At 45.7% G+C, this 25,694-nt stretch overlaps 1 protein-coding gene across 1 annotated transcript; it reads left to right on the forward strand.

Moving 5' to 3' along the window:
• The first annotated feature begins 4,373 nt into the window (after positions 1-4,373).
• On the forward strand, positions 4,374-25,143 carry LOC119392850 (beta-mannosidase-like). The gene is made up of 15 exons (XM_037659792.2): positions 4,374-4,440; positions 5,853-5,999; positions 7,292-7,440; positions 8,115-8,320; positions 10,214-10,284; positions 11,563-11,753; positions 13,098-13,251; positions 14,326-14,462; positions 15,371-15,547; positions 16,127-16,209; positions 18,617-18,807; positions 19,245-19,436; positions 22,050-22,144; positions 23,601-23,748; positions 24,905-25,143. Exons 1-15 carry the CDS (start codon positions 4,374-4,376, stop codon positions 25,141-25,143), a joined length of 2,247 nt encoding a protein of 748 aa, XP_037515720.2.
• Positions 25,144-25,694: the final 551 nt, after the last annotated feature.

Below are 25,694 nucleotides of genomic sequence, written 5' to 3' on the forward strand. Positions count from 1 at the left end.
GCTGCACCCACAAGGTCCCGTTCGGCGGTGTCCTCATCTGCGAAGATTTATTTGTGCAGGTTGCCCAATTAGCGTAGCGTAAACTTGGAATTGTTACTGTTTCTGTGTACTTTACGCGTATGATTTATAAAAATATGTGTGGATTGATAGTTACGAGCTTTATTTCTTCATTAATTTGTACAGTACGTTCCTGTGTCCTTGGTCGTCGTGCGTTAGTCACTTTGCTTTCTTGTTTGTGCGTTAGTCACTGTTTCTTGTTAGTCACGTTGCTTTCTTGCACTTTGCGCGTGAAGAGTGTACTAACCTAAAATGAACAAGGAAAGTTGATTAAAACTCGGACAGGGTCTCTTATGCACTCACTTAGGACGACTGAAGGTGAAAGCCATCTTTTTCTTCTCAGTAGGTGTCTTGTTCCTGCCCCGCCACCCTCCGAAAGCTTTCTGCACCTAAAGGGGTTTTGCATTGCTTCCAGGATCGGAGGCACCTCGCCTGGTTTTGCACTGCCTCCGTGATCGGCCCGCCGTCGACCAAGCTATGATTTCGTGTGATGACGTCATCATGTGAAGTCACATTACGTGACGTCATCATTACGGCATAATGACCTCACAAATTTTGTCTATCTGTGACGGCGTATGCGACGTCATATGCCGTCACATATGTCTTTCTTTCTATGCTATGCTTTACCATGGCCGGTCTGTAGACGCATGCTCACTCCCGAAGGAGCGAGCGCGCGCCTTCAGACTGGCCGTGGCTTTACTATCTCCCATCCCCCTTTCCCTTTCCTTGTTATACTACATCATACAATGGTATGTTTTGCTCTGCTAGCGTGCCTGGATAGGTGAGTGGTTACGATGCCCGCCTTCGGATCGTGGGTACGCGGGTGCGAATCCCGCCTCGTCAAGAAATTGTTTTCGCCAAGGATTTTTTGTCTCTCTCTCTCTGTACTCGTTCTCTCGCCAATCCGAGTTATTGCATCTCACGCCGGACAGATCGGCACAGCTGGAGAGCGCGCGCCGGGCGCACATGTTTAAAGCAAAAGATGACAGCGCGTCGGCCGAGTTTTTGAGTTCCACGCGCTTGAAAGGTAGAGATCATTCATGATGATGATAGTTTATGTGAACGCGTAACGACATTACGAAAAGTACAACAGCTCCGCTGTAAAAAAATATATCAATGAATATATGAAAAAAGAAAACTCAAGCAAAATATTGTGCGAAATGTGCTGATCCTTACATAAACATTAACGAATATAAGTTATTCAAGAAAGATTTGGCAGATCCCACGCATTGTGGGAATCGGGTTCATGCGAAGCTGTCAGCGAGTACTTCTATGCTGTATTTTATGGCTTTGAGACATGCGTTACGAGGTGGATCGACATGGTTTTGTAAGTGTAGTAGCTGTGTGAACATCGTGGGCACCCCAGGCACGTCGACAGCACTGTCGTTTAAACAGTAAGTTAAGGTGCGACGTAACGTCAGCCCTCACGTTAGAGTACATACGTCAATATTATCTAAACTAAGTGCACTTTATGGTGCAACCATGTGAATATCATACGCAATTTTCGTTAATGCATTCCTCCGGGGTCGAGCAATGCTTCAATATAGCTTGCTGAATGATAGGAATACAAGTGTAATATTTATTAGATTGCTATAAAAGAGGATGCAGCACTTGGAACCACAGACGTTAATCGGATATGAGGCTTGTATCGTAGGAGTATATATGTAGTATTTATTGCTTTCTTGTAAAATTAGATAGCCATCACCACAACCACAATCTACGTTGCACCGCCATTACGCCTGCATAGGCTGTTTTTCCAAACCAGTTTATAGACCTGGCGTGCCCCTGTGGTAGAATACCTGATTGCCAAGCAGAATGCTTGCCTTCGGCTCCTGCTGAGATCTTAATTATTATTCTTTCCATTCGGTCATGCCAACGCTGCCGATGTCGGTTTTGCTTAACGCATTTAAATTACCAATGTCTGTTCTCGCCGTTCCTGGGTAGATAAAAATTGGGGAACGCTTAAGCTTCGCCTTTAAGAGTTGAACGCGATAGCGTTATCCGGCCCCATTCTCATCGTGCTCTATTTCGCTTGTCATTACGTTCAGTCGCCCGGTCTCACACACACGCACACACACTCGACATACCTATAGTGAAAGTAAAGGTTACCGCCCTCTTCAACAGCACTTTTATGACAGCAGTGCACCCACTACGTGTGTGTAAGAGAATGCGCGCACTAATGTCTATGCCCTCTGTAATGGGTGGCATGCTTTAAACCAACATTTTTCGCAGTTGCGATGCACTCACTACGTGTTCGCAAGGGCATACGCGCAGTAATGTGTGTGCCTGTTGTAATGGATGGCCTGCTTTAAACCCGCAACTCGTCATGCAATTCACATGGTGTGACGCCCGATGGCAATATACGATTGTATCCCGTTTTACTGCGATATTACATCTCGTACTGCGACACCTGCACACAGGACGCGTATGTTAGTGAAGCATTAAAGTTAATTTCAGTGCAGTTCTAAGCAGTGGAGTGGCTCTGTGGTGGAACATCTGCTTGCCACGCAGACGGCCTGAGTTCGATTCTCACTCGCACCTAAGATTTTTTAATATATTATTTGCATCTTTCTCGATTTTTCGGTCACGGACAAGACGATGATTTTTCGCTCACAACCAGCGACACCGACACCGCTGCCGACACCGGAATTTCTGCGGAACGAGCTCTTTAACGCTATCGAGTTATAACTGTCGATCACCTCCGGCGCATACCCCTACAGCGCGGCTCGTGGTAAACGGGTATGTGCCACACGTGTCTGGAGGAAAGAATTTGACGACGTAGGCGACAGGATTTTCTCGTTATTCACGTCGTGACCCGACAGTTATATTCGTCAATTCCTCTTACTCCCATGCCAATTTTGGTCTACACCAAGTTAAGGAGGCGATCATGAGAGCACCGAGATGTAGGCGGCTAGATAGATAGATAGATAGATAGATAGATAGATAGATAGATAGATAGATAGATAGATAGATAGATAGATAGATAGATAGATAGATAGATAGATAGATAGATAGATAGATAGATAGATAGATAGATAGATAGAAACGCTCAAAGTGTCATGGAATCGCTTAGAAATGCTTCGCATTTAAAATTATGGCGGCTTCACACGAGTGGGGCCAAGCCTGAAGGAAGAGTGGAGCTGGGCGGCCTTCCTGGTTTCTCTTTATTTTCTCTTTGTTTCATGTCCTCTTTCTTTTCCTTCTCTCTCTCACTACTTTTCGCTTCCTCTTTCTTTCTATCTCTTTCTTTCTCTCTCTCTTCCTTTCTCACGTGTTCGTTTTTGTTTGACACTCGCACCTGCTGTACACGGTAGTGGGGCTTGCCCATATCCTTTGGCGCATACCCACCTGAGAAGTTTTGCACGACGGAGCGCAAGTTACCGATAGCTTAGACAACTTCACTGCAAAAAGAAAGGAGAGAGCGCGTGCCGGTTCATGATGATGATAATATTTTACGGGGGATCACATGTTACCGACAGCTGGAACAGCTTTGCTGCTTATAGCAATAATACATAAACTGAGTTGTTCTAGCAACAAAATTTAAGCTGACGTACTCAAGTAAAGAGCGACAGGAATATGTAACGCAGGAGACATGGCGGGTGTTCGAAGCTCCATGTTTTCCAGGCACTTCGTCTTCCTCCTTCACCGCTACTGCACCACACCGTTCTCGTGTGGTTCGGCACAATTATTATATGTCGTTACTTCGACTAGTTATATTTATTTGTTTCGTTCTTCAAGCGCGAGTGGCTCATACCCACTACAGGGAGTTGGCCAAGACTCGTGAAGATTTTTGAGGTAACTTCTTTCTCTTCCTCTTTTCGTTGCGCCCCGCGATACCCCGTTCTACTAGGTGTGCTTTTCCCAACTGACACGTCTGAACTACAATGCTCGGGAAGCGTTCTTCAAATGCATGACCTAGGCTTTCACTTGCTTTAGATCTGAGGAAAAAGAAAAAAAGAGAAACGTCCTGCAAAGCAAAATAACTACATATTATCGTAGTGCACGTTGTCGTCCGGTCATTAACAGCCTTCGTGGGCAAAGAAGAAGAAAAGTAATGTCATATATTGAGCGCCCATCGCCATCGGCAGTGCAGGGAGCGTGGAACGCAGGCGAACGTGTCTGGACCAGGACGAGTGCTCGAAGGACTATCGCCGTCGTTCGGCAAATTCGGCGACCCGAAGTCAAGGTTCTGTGCAAACCGAGTCTGCGCTAGCCTTCCAACGATGATCACGAACGCCATCGGTTTTGCCGGGACAAGGACACTACACGTTCTGTTGTGTGTCGTGGCGGTGCTAGCCGCGTTGACGCTCAACATCATGAGGGGGTCCAAGAACCGTGAACTATCCCTGGATGGTCGCTGGATGGTCACCAATGCCAACCAATGTGAGTATACGAGAACTGCGGCCAGTGGGATCTGTGCCGAATACCTAAAAAAAAAGGCTATACGGAGTGCTCCTACACCGGAAATATCTGTAAGCACTGCGCATTCGTCCTTGCTCACAATCCGCTTTTTTCACTTTCCTGACCTGCCGTTTTGTTTCTGGTGATACCGGGGCCACCGGTATCGCCAAAACGAAAGTCTCCGTGATCAAGAGGAGTTTCGCGACTTTCCGCTAGGGGAACGACGCATGTGCCGTGCAGTAGTGAAAAAGGTGGATTGGTGGCCTCCGCAAGGACTTGCTTTTCGTCCTGGTTTTCGTGGCTCGTGGCGTAAAGTGAAGGGGGTCGCGAATAGCATTTTCACCTTGATCTTTTGAATGCGAGAGCATTACTTCGCTCATTTAGCCTTGCCGTCAATTCTCCATTTTCTGGCCAATTTTCCGCCTAGGGAATGCAAACCCGAAGAAGGCAAGCATGCAAATGCCGCATGGAGTCGTACACCGGGGCGTGGCGTGGCGTGGCACCTGTGCCACGCTTGCATGCAGAAGGAACCAATTTAACGTTTTCTTGTCTCATTTACGTAAACGAGAGAAAAGCTCCTTGCTTCACGTCTTAGATATGGTAAAGATGTCTCCATCTCAGTCACACGATCTGCCTGAAAGGATCGTATGATGCCATGGTAGACCGATACTTCATATTTTCTCCGCAGCAAGATGTTGATAGTCGTCAGAGCAAACTAAGGGACAACGTTTCTACTTTTCATGAACTTAATTCAAACCTCAACCTCTTTAACATTTCTGTGTGTTATTTCTTATATTTGGTCTTGAGCATCCACAAGAACTTCCACAAGCTGGTCGCATGCAACTTTCCGGCTTCAAGGAGGCGCATCTTTATATTTAAGACTTTCAAAATGGCTGACTTTCGAAACCCAACCAGAGAGGCAACTCTGTCAAAATGTCCAAAATGTTCAGTTGCATCACAAATAGTAGGTGAAGGAATTCTGGGGCGGTGACTTCACCCGCATTAGCGCTCTTTCAATGCAAATCCTATGAGCTAGGAAAAGGGGCCTTGCTGTTCATTGCCCTTCCTATCGTGCATTGTTTCAAACCCAGTTTGAAGCAGGACGAGATAATGATGAGTTAAGCGGGTAGCGTCTGTGCTCCCTGTGCATACACTCGTAGGTGTACGCCCCCCCCCCCCCCGCCCCCTAATGTAGAACCTTACGCACGCCTATGATCACGCTGCCCAATTAGTGGTGACGCAATGGACTTACTGTTTCAAACCAGTCGATCTAACTGGTACGCCGCAATTATAACAACCAGCCCATCCACGCTTTTGGGCGTACGTAACGTAAGCATTACCTGACTTAGAAAGGGGTTGCCAGGAATGACATGATCGTACGACATTTCTTGCAGCAATCTCCGTGCCCGGTGACATTCCTGGTGGAATCTACACGATTCTTCATAGTAACAATGTCATCCGGCATCCGTACAACGATTTCAACGACGTGGACTATGCTTGGGTGGCCATGGACAACTGGACCTTCTACAGGACGTTTGACGGTCAGTAGAATCTGCCTACTTCGCGTCGTGCGTGCAGTCGTGGCTTGTAACAGTAGGAATAGCGACACGCTATTGTAAGATAATATTTTGAAGTATTTGTTGGAGTGGCAGTCGTAGTTGCTTATATTGCATAGGGTTAGTATCAGGATAGACTGGCTGAAATGCATTTTATCCCTAAAATGACAACAAAATGGGTAATTTTATTACTAGATTACCCGCATAACATAACGTTGCATGTATGTACTTGATGCTTCTTATTGTTATGTTCTTGTAGCGCACAGGTGTTGCTGCATAATCCCCGCATAAGAAAAGAAGTTCCTGCTGCTGTACAACACAGGCTGTCGACTGCGATATTTACGTGCGATAAATAATACATTTCCAGAATTTTATCACATTCTACGATTATGGCGTGCTTAAGACACTTATTGTTTAATATACGCATACCGGGTGTTCAAGGTTAAACTTTATGGTTTTGTTAAAATTCAGCATTGGGAAGAACCTGAAAACCAGCTTTGCAGATGAGTTATGTATCCAGGGGAACACTAAATGAGACGATAATTATCGCTGTGAGACGCCTAATTAACTGAGATTGGATAATGAACTTTTAACGAGTTCAGTATGCGGGAATGTTTGTATTGAAACGTTGGAGGCAGGCGCGTGTTTACACAGATCCACCTGGAAGAGTTCTTCTCGCATGTCTGTGCCCCGAGGTATCCCGCTGCGAAGTTTAATTGCGGTTTGCACGATTACGAATGCAAGACAGTGAGCACTGGCGCAAAGCTCCTCCCCGATGTGACGAGCAGTCATCGCTTGCTACCGCCAGCCGGTGGCAAAAGGGTAATCGTTCTCATCTTCGCCTATGCCTTCGATCCGTTGTCAGATTAAACGACGCACGCAACTACCGCGGCACATCGGGGAAGAGCTTTGCGCCAGTGCTCACTGTCTTGCATCGCTAATCATGCAAACCGCAATTAAACTTTGCAGCGGGGTATCTCGGGGCACAGACATGCTAGAAGAATTCTTCCAGGTGGATCTGCGTAAAAACGCGACTGCCTCCAAATTTTCAATACAAACGTGCCCGCATGCTACACTCAATAAAAAGTTCATTATTCAATCTCAGTTAATTGGGCGTCGGGCAGCGATAATTATTGTCTCACTTTGTGTCCCCCTGAATACATAACTAATCTGCAAAGGTGGTTTTTAAGTTATTCCCAATGCTGAATTTTAACAGAACCATAAAGATTAACTTTGAACATCCGGTATAGCGAAAGCTTTTCTGAACTGGAATGCAGTCTCATCTGGCGCGCTTAAGTGCAAGAGGATCAACCTAGTGGCGCATGGGCTGGACACGGTCTGTGAGGTCAGAGTGAACGGCGCCCTTCTCATCTCCTCCACCAACATGTTCGTGAGACATATGGCCGACGCCAAGCACGTGCTAAAGGTGCGTAGCGCTTTCGAAGAGTGCGTATCTTTTAACCCACACCGTTGAATTGTAGCAATCGATGTGAATCTTACACGTTGAACTAATGTCGTTGACAGAGCGAGAACTCTAGGAAACAGTGCATAATCTGCACTCTAAGGATAACGAACAACTCTGCGTACATGACGGCCATATCATATTCTTATCAAGAAGTTCGTGCTCGAGCGACAGCCGTGACATCGCTTCAGAAAATGAGTGAGGAGTTAAGGGCAGGTAACGCGCGCAGACGCTAGCCGTCTAATGAAAGAAACGGGACCGCGGTATTCGAGGTTGCCATAAACCTCAGTTTTACAGAGGTAGTATAGACGGCAAACGAGAACTCGATGGGGTATGGACGAGAGCAAGTTTTAAATGTTAGGAAGCTGCAACAGATTACATGCATGCTCTCAGCGTTGACGAGAGGGAGCTAGCACGAACTAATACATTGATCAAGTAACTGAATCGATAGCTTAGCTCCGTAACCTTCTCAAGAGGACCTGAACAAGTAAGTGCAAGCGCAGTTCGCACTTACCTTGGTCACCTTTGCTCCTCGCCTTTGATCGCTCGGTGTGGTTCTGTCAAACTGGCATCTTTAGTGCTTACAACTTCTGACAGTATGCCAATCGCCTTACCGCGTGTCAATTGCGTGCGTGCAGGAGAAAGAAAACAAGATAACGGTGCAGTGTGAGTCCGCAGTGAACTATGCGTTGCGCCAGCACCAGCTTCAGGCTAGCTTCTACCCTGTGTATCCACTGTGCCCGCCCTCGCACCACAAGGGCTACTGCCACGGCAACCACATCAGGCGCGTCCAGAGTGGATTCGGCTCGGAGGTGGGACCAGCCTTTCCGTCGCAGGGTATCTGGTAAGGGCATGTGTGCACTGACAGAATATTCTAAGTCGGTATCTAACGATAACATTACGTCATACGAGTGCATCCAAAATATAGGTTCTTTATACGGCGTTGCTATGAAGGTTCATCGACAGGCTTTACGCTTTTTCATGCTCTGGTGGGGTGTGCATTATTCGCCTACTTATCACTTCTGGAAGAAGCGGTGAAAGCGCGATTGTTTGCACGTGGACACAATTTTGAACTTGAACTCAAACTTGCTTAGTCACTTGAGTCACGTGTTAAGGATTTACTTCCGCACTAACATCTAATCTTCCCTGCGTCTCGTAAGAATTCTTCCCCTGTTATTTTCGCCCCGAAGGTCACGGGATCGAATCCCGGCCACGGCGGCCGCATTTTAAATGGAGGCGAAAACGCTTGAGACTCGTGTACTTAGATTTAGGTGCACGTTAAAAAACCCCAGGTGGTCGAAGTTTCCGGAGCCCTCCACTACAACGTCCCTCACGATCATATCGTGATTTTGGGACGTTAAACCCCAACAATTATTATTAAGACTCGTAACAGAATCACCCGCAAGATTTGTGAGTCGGATACCTGTACATCAAGTAAAATAGTTTACGACTAGGTTCACAAGGTTTTCTTGTTCGTAAGAGCTTTTTTCGGATTGGTCGGCAGCCTTTGCTAATAATAAATTCGCTGTCGGAGACTTTTGTTCTGAAAATGTTTACTAGGCGTAAGAGCTTTTCGTCAACATGGACCTTGGTCTTTATTATTCTTTGCATCAAACGCTGACGTCATACTAAAAGGGCGAGGTGCGATATCTCAGGCAGGGAATTGCAAGGAGCGAACGCGTCACGCCTTTTTACGGGCGTCACGGTAGATTTATCGCGACGAGCGCGGTCGCTGTTATACAAAGAGCTCAATGACGCGTAGCTTTCCGTTATGAGATGGCTCCGTTCAATATACGTCAGCTGCGCTCCGCATGACAGGATAAAAAAAAGATCACGGCGTTTGACCCTGATTGCAGAGACCACTTAATCGAGGAGCGTAGGCGCGCTTACTTCGGTGCAATAAAATAGTATACGCTTCCGCCTCGTTGACAAGCGACACCTTGAGACATTTATAGCCATTGTTGTACTATGCGGTTAAAAAACAAATAGCTCTCACCAAGAAAGGTGTTTTTGACCCTTTCTGTGGGCTATGCATAGACCGGCTTCATTAGCCTCACGCGTTTCTTTGTGTATGCTCTGACTTCTAACTCTAGCGGCAATAGGCTCTAGGGCTTAGCAGGACGACGTAAATCAGGCTTCGTATTCACAAAAGCATCTTACGCTAGACGTGTTCCTAGGAAAAAATTACTGCCAATCCCAGATGTTCGACATATCATTAGCGAACACAACCAGCCAATGGCAGATTGATCTTACGAACTCTCAGCTTTTACCACGGGCTCCTCGGCAATCAAGTTTTGTTTTAATCACGAAAATAAACTGAATTGAACTAAATATTCGTGAGTTCGTGCTCAGATAACTCCTCGTGGAGCTCTCATTACTTGAAGGCAGAATGCAAACACTTGCCCATGCGCTGAGATTGTTGTCCTGCTCTACTGCGGAGCACGCCGCTTCAATACACGCTAATGACCAGTCGGTTTGCCTTTTTTTACTGGTGAGATATGTAAACGTTCTGCAATATAGATGAGACTCGTTAAGACGAACGGAGGGTGTTTACAGTTCCTTTCTTGATGGTGTAGAGCCGTGTTCCGCCTACTTTTCTTTGTTTGTGTTACTTTTTATGCAAGCTCGTACACGAGCCTTGCTAGCAAGCTGCGACCAAATTTCAAAATTTCGACATTGTCGTTGGATACAATTGGCTGGCAAATTTGTTAATTGTACGTCGTTTTGTTCTACACAGGAAACCGATCAACCTCGAACCTTACAATGAAGTGCTCATCCGTGACATGACAGTTGTCCCCACAGTGGAAGGTGAGTGTGCCGATGGCGTGGCAGCGCACCAACATTTTAAATGACTACACAGAACACAAAAAGAATGCGTTACTTGCGTATCGCAGGGCAATAACGCCGACTGTGCACAGCCATATGTGATCGTTCCTTAAATATTACTTGATCAGACTTTACGTTAGCGCAATCGTCAATGTTTCGATGGCGGATTTAGGTATCAGAGCATTATGACACAGTTGGCTCCGTAAGAGGAACTAACTAACTAACTAACTAACTAACTAACTAACTAACTAACTAACTAACTAACTAACTAACTAACTAACTAACTAACTAACTAACTAACTAACTAACTAACTAACTAACTAACTAACTAACTAACTAACTAACTAACTAACTAACTAACTAACTAACGAACTAACTAACTAACTAACTAACTAACTAACTAACTAACTAACTAACTAACTAACTAACTAATCGAATAAAAATCAGCATATGCCAACGTTACTGACGTAACAACATTTTCAGCAAAGGTAACACTGTTCATTGCGTAACAGCGCATTTTGCATACTCTCATGAGCTTCTAGCAGCAATATCACTTTTTCTGCAGTACCCGCCGTGGTGGTCTTGTGGTAATGGTGCTTGACTTCTGACCCGAAGGTCGCGGGATCTAATCTAAATCTAAGCCCACGGTGGCCGAATTTTGGTGGAGACAAAATGCTAGATGCCCGTGGGTTTACATTTAAGTGCACGTTAAAGAATCCCAGGTGATCGAAATTTCCGGAGCCCTACTCTACGGCGTGTCTCATCATCATCAGCCTGACTGCGCCCACTGCAGGGCAAAGGCCTCTTCCACGGTCCACCAATCAACCCGGTCCTGTGCTTGCTGCGGTCACGTTATACCCGCAAACTTCTTAATCTCATCTGCCCACCTAACTTTCTTTCTACCCCTCGCGTGTTTGCCCTGGAATCCAGTCAGTTACCCGTAATGACCAGCGGTTGTCTTGCTTATGTGCTACATGTCCTGCCCATTTTTCTTCTTGATTTAGGATAAAATGTACTTAACACCCGTTTGTTCTCTGAACCACTATACTCTCTTCTTGTCCCTTAAGGTTACACCTATCATTTGCCTTTCCATTGCTCACTGCGTCGTCCGCAATTGAAGTTAAACCCTCTTTGTAAGCCTCCAGGTGTCTGCTCCGTAGCTAAGTACCTGGAGGCTTACAAAGAGGCTTACATAATCATATCGTGGTTTTGACACGTAAAACCCCGAGAATTATTGCGTTATTACATTTTTTCCTGCAGTGTTAGAGAACGGGACCGAGCAGTGGTCTCTCAGCGTCACCATCTACGCCGAGATGGCCTCCGACGAGGCGAGGAACGGTACGCTCCTCTTCACTCTGGACGGACACAAGTTGGGCGGCTACAACGACGTTCATCTCGAAATCACAGCGAACACCGAAAGAAAGCTTTCATTTGACCTCAATGTTCCTCTGGTATGTTGCACGTTATACTCACATGAGTGCAAGCAGTTGTTTGGCTATTTACTCCTCTTTTATTCTCGCTAGCTTGGTCACGTAGGGGCATAGGCGTGGGCAGGGTGCTCCGTTGGGAGGCCAAGTATAACCACAACCCCCCCCCCCCCGCCCTCTCCCCCCCGTGTGTCCGTTGGTCGAGTCCGAAAGGAAGCAAGCTTCGTCATGAATGCAAAAATGAAAATGAAGCGATGACGTGCCTCTCACAACGGCCTTTCATTGGTCCCCAGCTTTCCGGTGCTTAAGGCGGGAAGTAAGCGGTTCTTTCAATGCAAGGTCAGGGGTTCGCGGTCGCCATTATCGCCAAAAAGCATGCTTTGCTCTTACTCCGCGCATTAAAAATGGCGTGAAAGTTCCGACTGAACAAAGATATGGAGCAAAAATGGCGCCCCCCTCCCCATGATTAGGTGGAAAGGGCGCCTCCACTATGCCTCCCTCTCACCCCCCCCCCCCCCGTGCGGACGTCCATGCGTAGGGGTGAATTTGTCAGCCTTCGCACATCAACGAAGCCAAGTAGCATTGAATTCGGTCAATATGTTTAGAGATGATCGCGTGCTAACTTACAGTGCTAGCTCGTGGTCCTGTTAAAGCGCGAATGCTGGGGTACCTGCAAATTATGTTCCAGGTATACTCCACCGATGCGCTTTGCTATAAACAGTTTGCAGTGTCCAGAACAGAGCGTTCTCTCTGGCCTCTAGAAAGCTGTTTTCTCTTTAACTGAAATGTAACGCGCGCTGCTGTTTTCGTAGTAAAAGGCAAGAAAAAAATAAATGTCTGTAGAAGGGTGTCATGCAGGCCAGTTGGTAACCAAACCTACCGACAAATAGCTGCTAACGATTCGGCGATGAGAAGTGGGGTAAAGCGGACAGACGAACTACCTTCACTCATTTCACATGTGGAAGTAGTGTTCGAGTGACAAGCATGGGGTTTGAGTGAGATTCTGGAGTCATCAAGGGGAATTCGTAATCGTCAGGCTGTGCACTTCATGAAGTGCTATTTGAATGTTCAGGCGTTAATGAAAAAGCCGCCGCGTTCTATTGTATACCAGCAAAATATTAGCGCCAAGCGCTGCAGCCCTAAGACTTTTTCTGCCTAAGTGTCTTTTTCTTGCCTAATTAACGTAGTGTTCGTTTTAGTAATTTCAATAGGAAACATACTAACTGCATCCGCAGCACTGCGTTATTCACCATCAAGTATAATAACATGAAGTAAGTTTATATTAGCCGACGCTCTGTACTGCTATGCCAAACTCTTCATACGCTAATATAATGCACTGCAGTGACTGTGACTTCGCTTCTCTTCCAGTCTTTGAATGTAAAGAGATGGTGGCCTAACGGCTACGGAGAGCCCAGTCTCTACACTCTCGAAGCGGTTATCGCCGTCAACGGCGAAACACACACGAAAACCGCCAGGTTCGGTTTCAGAACGGTGAGACTTGTGGAGGACCTTCTCGGTAAAAGTGAGTACTGTTCGCCGCATGATGTTCCTACCTCTCTTAGAACATCTTTAGTTTCAGAATTTTTGCTGAATGTTTAGACAGGATACTTAGCGAACATTACTGCACTATCATTGTTGTTAATGGTCTGGTTCACTGACGGCAGGGTAATGATACAGGATCCTACTGCTGTCTATAGAACATTTCTACAAACATGGTGAGACTAACGAGTCCAGTATGTTGCAGTGTGGTCCAATTTATTAACGAGTACCGGAAGCCAAAGTGGGCCTTCTATCACCAGCGCACGGTATGAACAACGTCCGCGCACGAAGTCGCCACCATATTGCCACGCGTGTTTTATTTTGATGTATTCGGATTTCCCCAGCAAAGACTGTTAGCTACGCTCGGCGCAGACCGCGCCGCAGTGTTTGAGAAGCTTCGCGATTGCTTGAGATCATTCTGTTGAGATTACCGCAGGACGCGAATAGTCAGGTTTATTCGAGAACTTACGCGAGCACCACCGATGACGCTGGAAGGTTCGATGCCTGATGTATAAAAGACGATGCGTTCCGCCGATGATCATATCACCGACGGCCGACGCCCTATTCGCCGCTAGCAGTGTACAGCGTGTGTTGATTGCACCATGACTTTTCATTTTCGGGGCACAAGTTCGCCCAAATGAAGAGTTTCGTCCTGAAAGCACCGACTGCTGCCTTCTTCAGCGTCACAACCACGTGAGAATATGATATGGACGTGGGCAAAAATGTCGATCAAGTGCGCACGTCTCCGCTTTGCTACCGTGAAATATAAAATTTCTATATTTTCGTTGAACTCTCTTTTAATTGATTTTAGGTAATTATATGCGAACATAAAAGTTGCGTGCGAAATAATGGCATCCCTTTATGTGTTATGTGGCGGTATGTGTCCCATAAGATGTACTGTCGTTGAAGTACTTGGTCTAGGTTCTCTATTTTCTTTTTGCAATACTTTTGCCGAAAGGCGCTGTGTGAACTGTCTTGGATTTTTGCTCATTCTCACATTGTGTCGACTCTGCGCTTTCACCCATACGTCTCTTGTAAACGCCTTCCGCCGCTGCAGAGAAGAACGGAGCGGAGTTCTACATCGAGGTGAACGGCGTGCCTATCTTCGCCAAAGGCAGCACTTGGATTCCCGCGGACAGCTTCCCAGAAAGGGTGACGCAGGAATACCTCCATAGTCTTCTGCAGTCGGCGAAGGTAATAACTCCTTGCTGAACATCAATCCACCGTCCGTTTTAAGTGTATGACTTGTGTCGTTTAGTACATAGATTTTAACAGAAGACTTGACTTCTGTGGTGTCGGTGTATTGTTGGTTTTTTACCATTACTGCATGCCTGCTACCAGTGACTGGAATGAATGCCTCAACACTGTCGATGATGATCGGAATAAGGAGTGATGCAATAACAAAGAGCACAGCGTTGATGAGAAAACTTAAATGAAATAACTTTCCACCTTCTGGCATTCCAAGGCTACATTCTGAGTCAAATATTCCGCATGAAGAAGGTTTTTCTTTTTCAAAGCAGTTTCTTTTGTTTCTTCAGGAGTTAACAAACGTTACATTGCTGGTTTCAATACTATGCCCTGGAAGACTATTTTATTGCGATATAAGAGAAGTGAGAACAAATTAACAAAATTTTGATCTCCTATAAGTGGCCAGTTCATTTAGGGTCTGTTCTGTCCTGATAGAAATGACCAAAAATTTGCTTCGTGTAGAAGGAACCACCTCTTATCGAAGGAGTAAATCACGCATTACATTTGGGCCTTCGTAACACAGTACTGTACTGTAAAGTTGCAGTAGATGCCTGGCGCTAACATAGCTACTTACCTATGTTAGCGCCAGGCACCTACTGCAGTTTTCTTGTTAATTTCGACATGAAGTAATAATTGTTCAAGTTGACAACTTGGCACACAGCGTGCATGCGTTATGGAAGCTCTTCTCTGGAACATTACAACTAGAAATAATAACAAAAAATACCTTCAGTCTAGATGTTCCGCGTTTCAAGTATTCGGCTAGCCTGTCTTGCTTTCGGATGTCGTCTATACATCGGAATGTCTACTTTGGAATGACTTAAGCGGCTCGTCTCCCTCCCTCTCCGCATTTCCAGATGGTGCACATGAATATGCTTCGCGTGTGGGGAGGTGGTTACTACGAATCCGACGAATTCTACGACCTGGCGGACGAGATGGGCATCATGGTGTGGCAGGAGATGATGTTCGCCACCAGCCTTTATCCGGCGCACAACAAGTTCCTTGCTGACGTCAGCGTTGAAGTTCAGCAGCAGGTGAGCGACGATGACGTTGCAACTTCGCTGTATAAATATATACATTGGCGCGTTGAACAGGGAAAACAATGCAAGCATGTTCTGCTGTAGACGCGAAGCGTATTTTACATAAGCTCAGCTTCCGTTAACTATAGAGATAGAGTAATCCGCTTACAAAACTGGTTGTCTTTTTTTTTTCTTAGAACATTTGAATCAAAGTAGAATGAAAAGAAAGTCATCGTAGAAGGAATGGGACACGGTTTAGCGGTAAAGAAGACTTGACGACAAGACAGGTATTTTCTGTATAATAATAATACATCTCGAGCTCGAGGAACACATATCGAGGCTGTTCGTCATAGGGGAAAAACAGCGCACGCTACCAATGAAAAGCATTGGAATGGGATCGCGACGTAAGCGACACTGCAGTCTATCGCACCTTTATTTTTCTATACCAAAAGTTCTTGCCCAAGAGCCTGCTTTTCTTGGTAAATTAATAAACAGCATGGATACCCTCAGTTTGCAGAAGAGTGCATGAAAGTTTTTCCTGTTACACCACCCGAAAAGAGTTCACGACGGTTAACCAAGAATTGCACTTCGCAGGTTCGTCGCTTGCAGCGGCATCCATCCATTGTCCTGTGGGCCGGTAACTACGAGATTGAGCAAGGAATCGCTTTGAAGTGGTGGTACGTAGTGTAACCGCTTCCACGAGGAGCAGCAAGAGAAGGGACGAAGGGCCTAATCTACACAATAATTTTAGTTCGCAGAAAGCGTGTGTCATTGTAGCATAATCAATATGTCCAACAGCACGATCGAATGGCACTTGCTCCAGCGTATCTAGAGACAAAAATCCAAGTGCAAAACCACATTTATCAATGCGGGTTTGGCTGTTTACCGCAGACACTTCTACGAAGAAGTAACAAGTAAAGCAAGCGAAGTTTATTCAATTTAGCTTTTAATCAGATCAATTTCGAAAAAAAGCCACTGGATCGTGAATAGCACAGGTCACTCCATACAACTTCATACCAGCCTTGGTCAAGAGAATAAAATATTTGAAGAAAATATTTGAAGCGTACTACACATCGCGTAAAAACCTCCCGGTACACGCGTTTTAAAGCGGCCGACAAATGCCCAGAACATGAAATGAGAGGACTCCATTGATGGAAAGATTGTCCCTCGCATTGACTCAAACCTACCCTGTTTTTTTCGTGAGATGGATTTATAATATTATGTCTTAATTGAAAGTCGCGAAAAATAACCTGTGGTGCCTCTGGCGGCAAAAACATGAACGATCCGAGGAACCCGGCCACGCGACCGTTGATTGCTGTACGCGGTCGACGTTTTTTTTTGTAGTATTGAAATATTGTTAGTTTCTTTATAATAATAAGTATTACTCCATAAAATGTACATATAGACCTGCGTAAGTAGTATGCATTAAAGTGGCGCTGCCTTCGCGTGACGTAATAATCCCATGCTCGTCAGCGCGTCTTGAGCAACTTTTCAGCGTGCTCACGCAACCGTGCACGCAGTTTCCAGGTCGCTAAGATTTTATAGCGACATAGTTTTGCTACCTACACTTGGTCTCAGAAATGACGCGCGCTGCTGCTCGGCGCGGCCTCGCACACGCGTAGTGACGTTTTCGATGACTTGGCTTGGCTCGTGCATTGAGAGATTAACGACGCCGGGACAAGCCACCCATGACACAGGCGCAGGCAATCTTGGACGCATGCGCACACAACGCGGTACAGATACAGAGAAGGCGTATAATGCCACATCATCTCATTGTAGCAGCTTGTTATTTTCAAAGATAGCTGAAAAGCTATAAATAAAGGTTAAGCATAGTTACAGGAACTCCTGCGAAAGCAAAACAACGATAGCTTTCACGAATCGCGAGAAGGGCTGGCGGCATTGCTATCAATTCTCAGCGTTGCTGGAGGAAAGATACGTCCTTGTTTAGAGCCTTTCAGATAAAAAAATAGTGCTTGTAAAATAACTACGTTCTTTTGGGATTAACTATATACTGCAGCTACAAACACTGCGGAGGGCGAGCTTTCTGGCGCGCCGCAAGAAAATGGGTCGAGAAAAATTCGTCGTCGGTCCCTTTAAGGAAGGCGGCTGATTAGAACCGATTTTGTAGGTGTAACGTGAATTTGTGCACTCGCTTATTGGGCTCATTCTTCCCGTGAGAAATCGGCGTTATAAGTACTTCATCTCCAAGTACCAAAACAGAGGTTATCTGCGTATCGAGCGATTACAGCTCGTAAAAACCATCACTCGCGATATAGTCACGTGTAGAGCTGGGTCAGCATGACTGAAAGGCGTTATCACAATGTTGTCATGTGGCGGTCCAGTCTCGGGGGTAACGTGCAGCCTCTTCTCCACTTCTCGGCATTCATAACGACACCCATTACATAAGGCACTGATAATTTTTGTGTTGTTTGATTGTATTTCAACAAATGTCGATGCTGCGCGCTGCGAACAGGTTGGGCTTCGTCCACGCACTTCATGGTGATCAATGAAGCCACTATTCTTTACTTTATGTGACTTGGGCTGTTGGCGCATGCAAGGTTCCCATTGCAAGCACAATAGTCTATAACCGACAAACAGGCTGTTGCATCTAAGACTGAGCTCAGAGACATCTGTCGGTAAGCTGTGGAGTTAGGCGATGAAGTCACGTGAACGGTTCACCGCAACCATCTCGAAGTTGACGCGATACGTCTCAGTATGTGTGTGTGTTTCTTTTAGTTTGTACTTGAATAAACGATACCACGTCAACGTAACCAGGCAACGGGCCCACATTTACACGCTATAATAGCATGTCTATAAACAACGTGACGACATGCAGACCCAAACGACGTGCAAGCAAGCGACGTACATCCTCGTCATTATACCTTCACTGTATTGCTGAGATCCATGCACATCTTTACTGTTCTGAGCTCGCGGTGTTGTTGTATCCTCGTTATTGTACCTTAACCGTGTTGCTGAGGTTGAAGCATATTATTACTATTGCGAGCATGCCGGGGTATAGAACAATTTGCAGGCTAGACCACTGTACATATGTTACAAGGCCTTGTTGTGACGGCGTTTTCGCAGGCCGGAGATGCTTCTTCGCGATATGCGACACAGGCTCGACTACCGCCTACTCTTCGTCGACACTATACAGAAGATAGTGGAGCAAGAGGACGGCTCACGACCTTACATCCTGTCCAGCCCAACAAACGGCAACGCTAGCTTCAACGAAGAAGCCATTGCCACGAACCCAAACACCAGGCGCTACGGTGACGGTGAGCCCGTTAAGGTTGCTTGTTCGATCGACTGATTTATGCATATACTGCCAGCTGCTCCTCATGAAAATTCTTGACATCGCAATGAGATGGTGCGGGAACTCCAAAGGCTGTGACGCCAGCCGCATTATTATTATTATTATTATTATTATTATTATTATTATTATTATTATTATTATTACTGCTTTTGTTGATGTTTGTCTATCGTCACTGTCCTTTTTCCCCCTTTCTATACACTTATGTACTTCTTTTTACTGTCTTTATTATTGTATTATTTGACTTGAGGCGTACGCCAGTACTGAAAACTTAGGGTTGTTACTGCGCACATTAAATAAACGAAGAATTAATTATTTTTTCAGCACGATGGAAAAGCTAAACAGATGGCATTAACCGGCTGACTGGTATCATAAACGTAACCTTAAATATTTTATTCGCAGTTCATCACTTCAACTATCACGACGACGGCTGGGTCTACCAGAACTACCCCTTGGCTCGCTTCGTGTCGGCGTATGGTTTCCCGTCGTACCCTTCGCGAGAGCTGATGGAAAAGTTTGTTGACAGTAATGAGAGTACAGAGGCGATTTCGCCAGAGTCCAAATTTTTGAAGCATCGAGATCACAGGACTGGAGGTGAGGACTGTTTGCGCGTTACTTTGTCTCCTCTGAACGGCTCCCAAACCACCTCTGAAAATACTAAAAAACAAAAAAACGAGCACGTTATTTTCTACTGACGTTTCCCCATTTTGTCGGCCCAATTCGTGACGCCATTGGTACGTTCACATGACGTCATAAGAAAAAGGAGTTCTCAATTGGTAAATATACGAGGCGTGTCAGTCGCGAATTGTCTACTACCCTGCTTTGCCATGCAACCGCACGCCCGATCTGCCTTGTCTCACATGACGATCGTGCGCGACTAAACGATTTCACTTCGTTTTGGGCGTTTTTGATTGCGCAAGCAGAGATAACAGCGCGTAGCCGAAAAGCGCGAAATCCTGACAGGCTCAACACCTAGTGCTGACGTTGTCCACGTGCTTTATGTATAGATAAGTGGTGCGGAAGGGATATCGCACGTAGGAAGGGTGGGGAAGGCGAGAAAGAGTCCACTCTCTCGTCTTTGAGCTCGAAGTGCTTTAGGGGCCCATTTGAAGTTTTCCAACAAGTAACGTTGTCGGATTTCACTTGACCTCCAGTCAGTGGATACTGGTCCTTATCCATGCAGCAATCGCTGTGACGAGGACGAGTTATTGCCTTGAGGACGACAGGTATTCTCGTCGATATATCGTTCAGAAATACTTCTTGTTCTACCACGCTTTATCACCTCGATCCTGGATGTTCCTGTCAACGTTTTTGTTGTGTTGACTATTTTGTACAACTGTCACGATTAAAGCCACATACAGTGGTTCAATTCGACAGCGACTCAATTCGACTTGAAGTAAAAAAGAAGTCTTCTAAAAGTTCTCAGAAGGTGATAAAGAGGACAAATTTTATAGTTGCTTCCTTCGTTCGGATTTCAGCGTGAGACAAATGACAGAGGTGGTTTCGCTAGCGTACTACTTTTCAAAGGAAACAAAGGTGTTTTGTGCTTATAAGCAGATACGGTATTTCCAAAGACAGAAAAAAAGAATGAGCGAGCTTTTTCTGAGGATATATTTAACACACTTATTCACGAAGTCCTCCGTCCATTGTCGCGGACATAGCCTTTTGTCTTGCTATTAGGTTAATCGAAGCAGATAATAAAATAATCTTACGCGTTACCTTGAAGTCAGGTTCATGCAACATATATAAGGATTTTAGCCGGATTTTCACAAAAGTAGTGTGTAATTTCAAGGCACAAACGTATCAACATTCATGTCGTGAGACGTCTACAAAGTGCTTATAAAATGCCTTATTTTGTCAGCGATCAAACACCGTCGATCCTGACCTCTCTTAAAATACTACATGCAATGCTAACCTTGTGATCTTGTAGCCTATTTGACGTATGCAGAAAAAAAAAAGACGAGATGTTGAGGAAGTTGGGGCACCAGATGCCACCATATATAGAAGCTAAAGTTGCGTGCGCGCGGCCCGCACCAGTGGTGAGGCAGCCTCACTGAGGCATTGAAGCACCCTCTTCGTCTCGCTCTCCCGCACACGCTGCCGAGCATTGGGTTCAAAAACTTTGCTAGCACCGCGAGCTGTTTGGACACACCCGGATACAATGTAGGAGGAGATGCGGGCTTTGGAAACAACGAGAACAAGGCCGACAAAAACGACCGAAGAAGTTACATGGCTTTAGCTGCACAATAAAGTAGCATATCAGTTCAAAGAGCGCTTCTCAGTCAATCTAAAACCGGGAGTCGTTTTTGAAACCGCTTCTCTGAGCTTTGCAATCGAAATGGAAAGAGGCCGAAATTGGTCCAAACTGAGGCAGCTCTCATAGGCTCTGTGGTCAAATGTTCAAATGGCCTGGGAAGGTATACGCGCTTTGTGGCACGTTTTTAGAATTACGCCTAAAATGTTATAGCGGTTCCCTTGTATCTGAAACCGAGTGTTGTTTTTAATATCGTATTTCGCTCGTGAGATATGATTTTTTTATTCGCGTGCTTCCCATTCAGTTACGGCGGTGCGCCGGCCGCCGCCGAGAGATGGCGCGACATGTACATGTCCCTAAATCCTGGGGATGATTATTGAGGAATGGATACTTTATCGAGGTACATAGAAATTGCTGCGCACACCTATACATAGCTGCAACTATGTAAAAAAAAACTAAGCTTTTTAGACTATCGCATGACCTGTTTTCAATAAGACCCCAATTAGCTCTTGTTTGATCTTGTCAGCTCTAAATAAGAACTTTACTTTGCATGGACCTCAATTGCTGTTTCTTCCTACGATTATGTTGCATCCACATGGTTTGGTTTAGTTCGGTTTGGTTTGAAAAGACTTTATTAGTAAAGTCCGGCGGCGTGTGCCCTAGCACACGGCGGGCCCCTCCCACGAAGGGACAGAAAATGGTGTTGGGCAGAATAAAATTACTTAAAAGAAAATAAAGGTTTAAGCCCTGCCTGCTGCACCAAAGTATCGCAGGCCCCACGAAGGGACAGTCAGGCCGAGACATACCGCCGCATCGTGGGCCTTCTGGACAACCCAAAGTTGTGGCTGTATGTCCGGACTCCTCAGAGCAGAGCCCCACTTGCTGGTCAATGCTGTATCAGTGCCCCGTATCGAAGGGCACTCCCAGAACATGTTGTTCCTTTTTTTTTCTAGGATCGGAAGAGGCATCACGTAACTTCCACAAACACTTCCGGTTCCAGATGGAAAGTGGTGAAAAGGGCTACGATATGATATCCTACCTAACGCAGGTGAGGAAATCGTGATCAAACGTTGCACTTAGCACTACTCGACCGTTCTTTTTCAATTACGTGATGCTGTTTCGAAGAAAAGAATGCCAAGGATTGTTACTTCGACGTTTAGAAGCTTCGGTATAAAGCCAGTCGTTATAGTGCAGTATTCGAAGATTGTACCTTGTGACACGCACTATTTAACATTGTGGTCCGCTGCGGTGGTGTAGCGGTTACGGTGCTCGGCTGCTGACCCGAAGGTCTCGGGTTCGATACCGGCCGCGGCGGCCGCATTTCGGTGCAGGCTAAATGCTAGAGGCCCGCGTGCTGTGCGATGTCAGTGCGAGATAAAGAACAACAGATGGTCAAAATTTCCGGAGCCCTCCAATATGGCGTCCCTCATAATCATATCGTGGTTTTGGGACGTGATACCCCAACAATTATTATTATTTAGCATTGTGTCCCGTGTTCTTGAACGTAATGAACTCTTGGAATAGTAAGTCTTCTTGAAAGAATAATTTTTGTGCACACAACATGCGAAAATAATGAAAATACATGGTTACTTTAGCAGCTTTCTGCCTAAACCTATTTAAAGTATGCTATATGATATTGGATCCATCCTTGTGACATAGTTATGGAATTTGGGGAACTGATACGGTCTTTGGAAAATTAGGTTAACAGTCACTGAAAAAAAAAAACGCGAACAGTAGAAGTGGACAGGACACTTCTACTGTCCACGTTTTTTTCAGTGCGCTTCAACCTAATTTTTTTTCAAAGATGAACGTAACCCAACCAGCCCAACTCACCATCTTGCTGATACAGTCTAAATATATTGCTGCAAACTTTCAAAGAAAGATTTACACAGGTTCTCTCATTTTTATTTTCTAAGCTGCGCAAAACGGCACTTTCTTGTGACTTCCGAGATGACCAGGTTCTTAGTTTTTCATGACTCCCGCAGTCTCCTCAGGAGGTCAATATTTTACCAACCTAGTTATCATTCATTTTTTTCAGGATTTTCTCTAATATACCTAGCACTTCACAAGAAAAGTGTGTTAATCTTACGGCACGCCTAAGCAATACAAATTTAATTAATTTTGCAGCTCGCTCAAGGTCGCTCAAGGAAGCGCTTAATTAAAAGTCACGATAAGCTTCTCAAAATGCAAAATTAACTGCTATTCTCTTAACTCATGCTTCACTCTCATACCCTCCAACATTCTTCGTAATTGTGAAGCTAGAGATCGATTTACGTGTGACTTGGAAGGCCAGTAGGCCTACACGAAGCATACAAATAATAAATAAAAAAAAGTGTGTATCTATTACAAGTATATAGCTAAGTAAATTAGTAAGTAGCTTCAGTGAATGGCAAGAGACCTGCTCTGCTAATGACAGCAACACTGTTCATACCTGCGTGTGTCTTGGTGCTGAATTCTGGCTGTTCACGGCGCTAATGATTGTTCTGCTGGTGCATGCGTTGCAGCTGCAACAGGCCGAGTCGGTGCGCATAGCCACCGAGTACTTTCGCCGGAACAGGGCTCACATGGATGACAAAAACTACGGGCATACTATGGGCGCTATGTACTGGCACCTGAACGACGTGTGGCCCGGTCCTAGCTGGTCTTCTATTGGTAAGTCGTGTAGCTTCAGAGGGCGGAACAGTCTGTCGGAACGCTGTGCTGGAGATGTCGCTTTTGTTATTGTTGTAGCAGTGAAAGCTGTTATGTTTTTTTAGAGCGAAAGCTGTTATGAGATAACAACACCCGATTTCGGTGGCGTAGTTGGCCACCGCCACCGCCGCTGGTGTCTGTAAGGGCTATCGCGCGAAATGAGAAAAAAAAAAATCCAGGATCGGATGGGATTTGAACGCGGCACCCTTGCGTGGCAGTCGAGCATTCTGTATACCACAGAGTCACGCCGGTGCTTAGAACTAATTCGCAAAAAGATCCTATACAGGCGTCATGTCGTGCAAGGAATCGCGTTAACAGATGTAATATAGCATGGTGGAAGAGTAAAATAACAACCAGGCGTCACACCATGCGAATTGCGTAACGAATGGGTCGTTTAAAGCTTCCAACCCATTAGAAAGTTAATTCGGGTTTTTGTGACGCGAAAGCAGCGGAGGCTATGCTGCTTACGAACGGCTCAGCCACAATTCTTCGTCATCATCAACCACATCATCAATAAAGTGCACATAATGTCTTACAGATGTGTAGCGGGTACATCGATTCTCCCCAGAATGGTCAATAATAGCGTAGTGGGTACTTTTCAGGTGTACTTGTAATTTTCACCCCAGGAGAGTTTACAATGAGCTCTAGAAAGGCCGTTCTTCCAGCTCTCGCTGTGACTATGCTGCGCGTCCCGCGCAGGCTTGGCGTTTTTTTTTTTCTCTTAATGCGATGACATTTATACGGACACTCCAGGCGCATTTTCAGCGTCGGCGTCGGCACCACCGTGACGTTCCGTATAAATTCCAAGTGCAATAACATCGCCCCGCGCGTCGTATGCTGTATGTGCGAGTGGAAGCGTCCGAGGGCAGGCGAAGATCGCGGATGAAGCGGAGATGAAACTCGCTGGCCTTTCGCCGTCGCGCGATAGGCCAATGGGCATTCCTGGAGGGGGGGGGGGGTGGTGTTGTGGCTCTGACAGGAACACCGTACTTCGATCGGCCGATCGGTCGCGCGCGTCCTTTCTTGTCAGGGATCAGCAGACGGTTCATGCCTTTGTACCTTCATGCCTTTGTCTTCTCGTGATTATAAACCTGTTGCTTTCTTTTTTTTTTTGCAGAGTACGGTGGCCGTTGGAAGATGCTGCACTACTTCGCGCGCAATTTCTTCAGCCCAGTGCTGGTGTCAGGATTCCTTGAGTGGAGGTATCTGACGGCCACGCTCAAAGTCTGGATCGTCAACGACCTGCGACGCAATCTAGGTCCAGTCAAGCTCTCCATCAAACAGTACGCTTGGACGCAGTTCGAACCAGTCAGGGAGAACATTACCGTAATCGACGACGTGGTAAGCAATACATGACTGAAAAAGGAAGCATAGCTACGTCGTGCAACAGTGATCACGAGTCTGCAGAAAGCCTGTCCTCAGCGCGCTGAACATTGGACACAGCGCGCTGGCAAGTTTATCTATCTATATGGCAGGAAGGGGGCACGACGGATCCTGCAGCTAAATAGAATCGCCAGTACTCTCTTAAATGTGACACACGTTGATTCAAATTAAGGCTTGCAATCGAATAGTTCTTATTGCACGTCACAGTGACCAGTTGTAATTCGCGTGCGCTGCAGACAGGATCAGCAGGCTGTGACCGGCTCATACAAAATAAATAGAATGAAGGAAAATGCATCTGGATCATACTTAACCACGGCTTTGTATACAAAAAAGCTCTTACACTCCAAGTGCTCATCAGAGCAAATGCCAGGTAAAGGTGATGCTAGACGCATCAGTTACTAGCAAAGCCCTGCCCCCCCCCCCCGCCCCATATTTATATATATATATATATATATATATATATATATATATATATATATATATATGGGGTGGCACAAGCCAGATTTGGTAATTTGGTATAGCGC

This window comes from Rhipicephalus sanguineus, chromosome 5, assembly GCF_013339695.2.
Source record: "Rhipicephalus sanguineus isolate Rsan-2018 chromosome 5, BIME_Rsan_1.4, whole genome shotgun sequence".
NCBI lineage: Eukaryota > Metazoa > Arthropoda > Arachnida > Ixodida > Ixodidae > Rhipicephalus > Rhipicephalus sanguineus.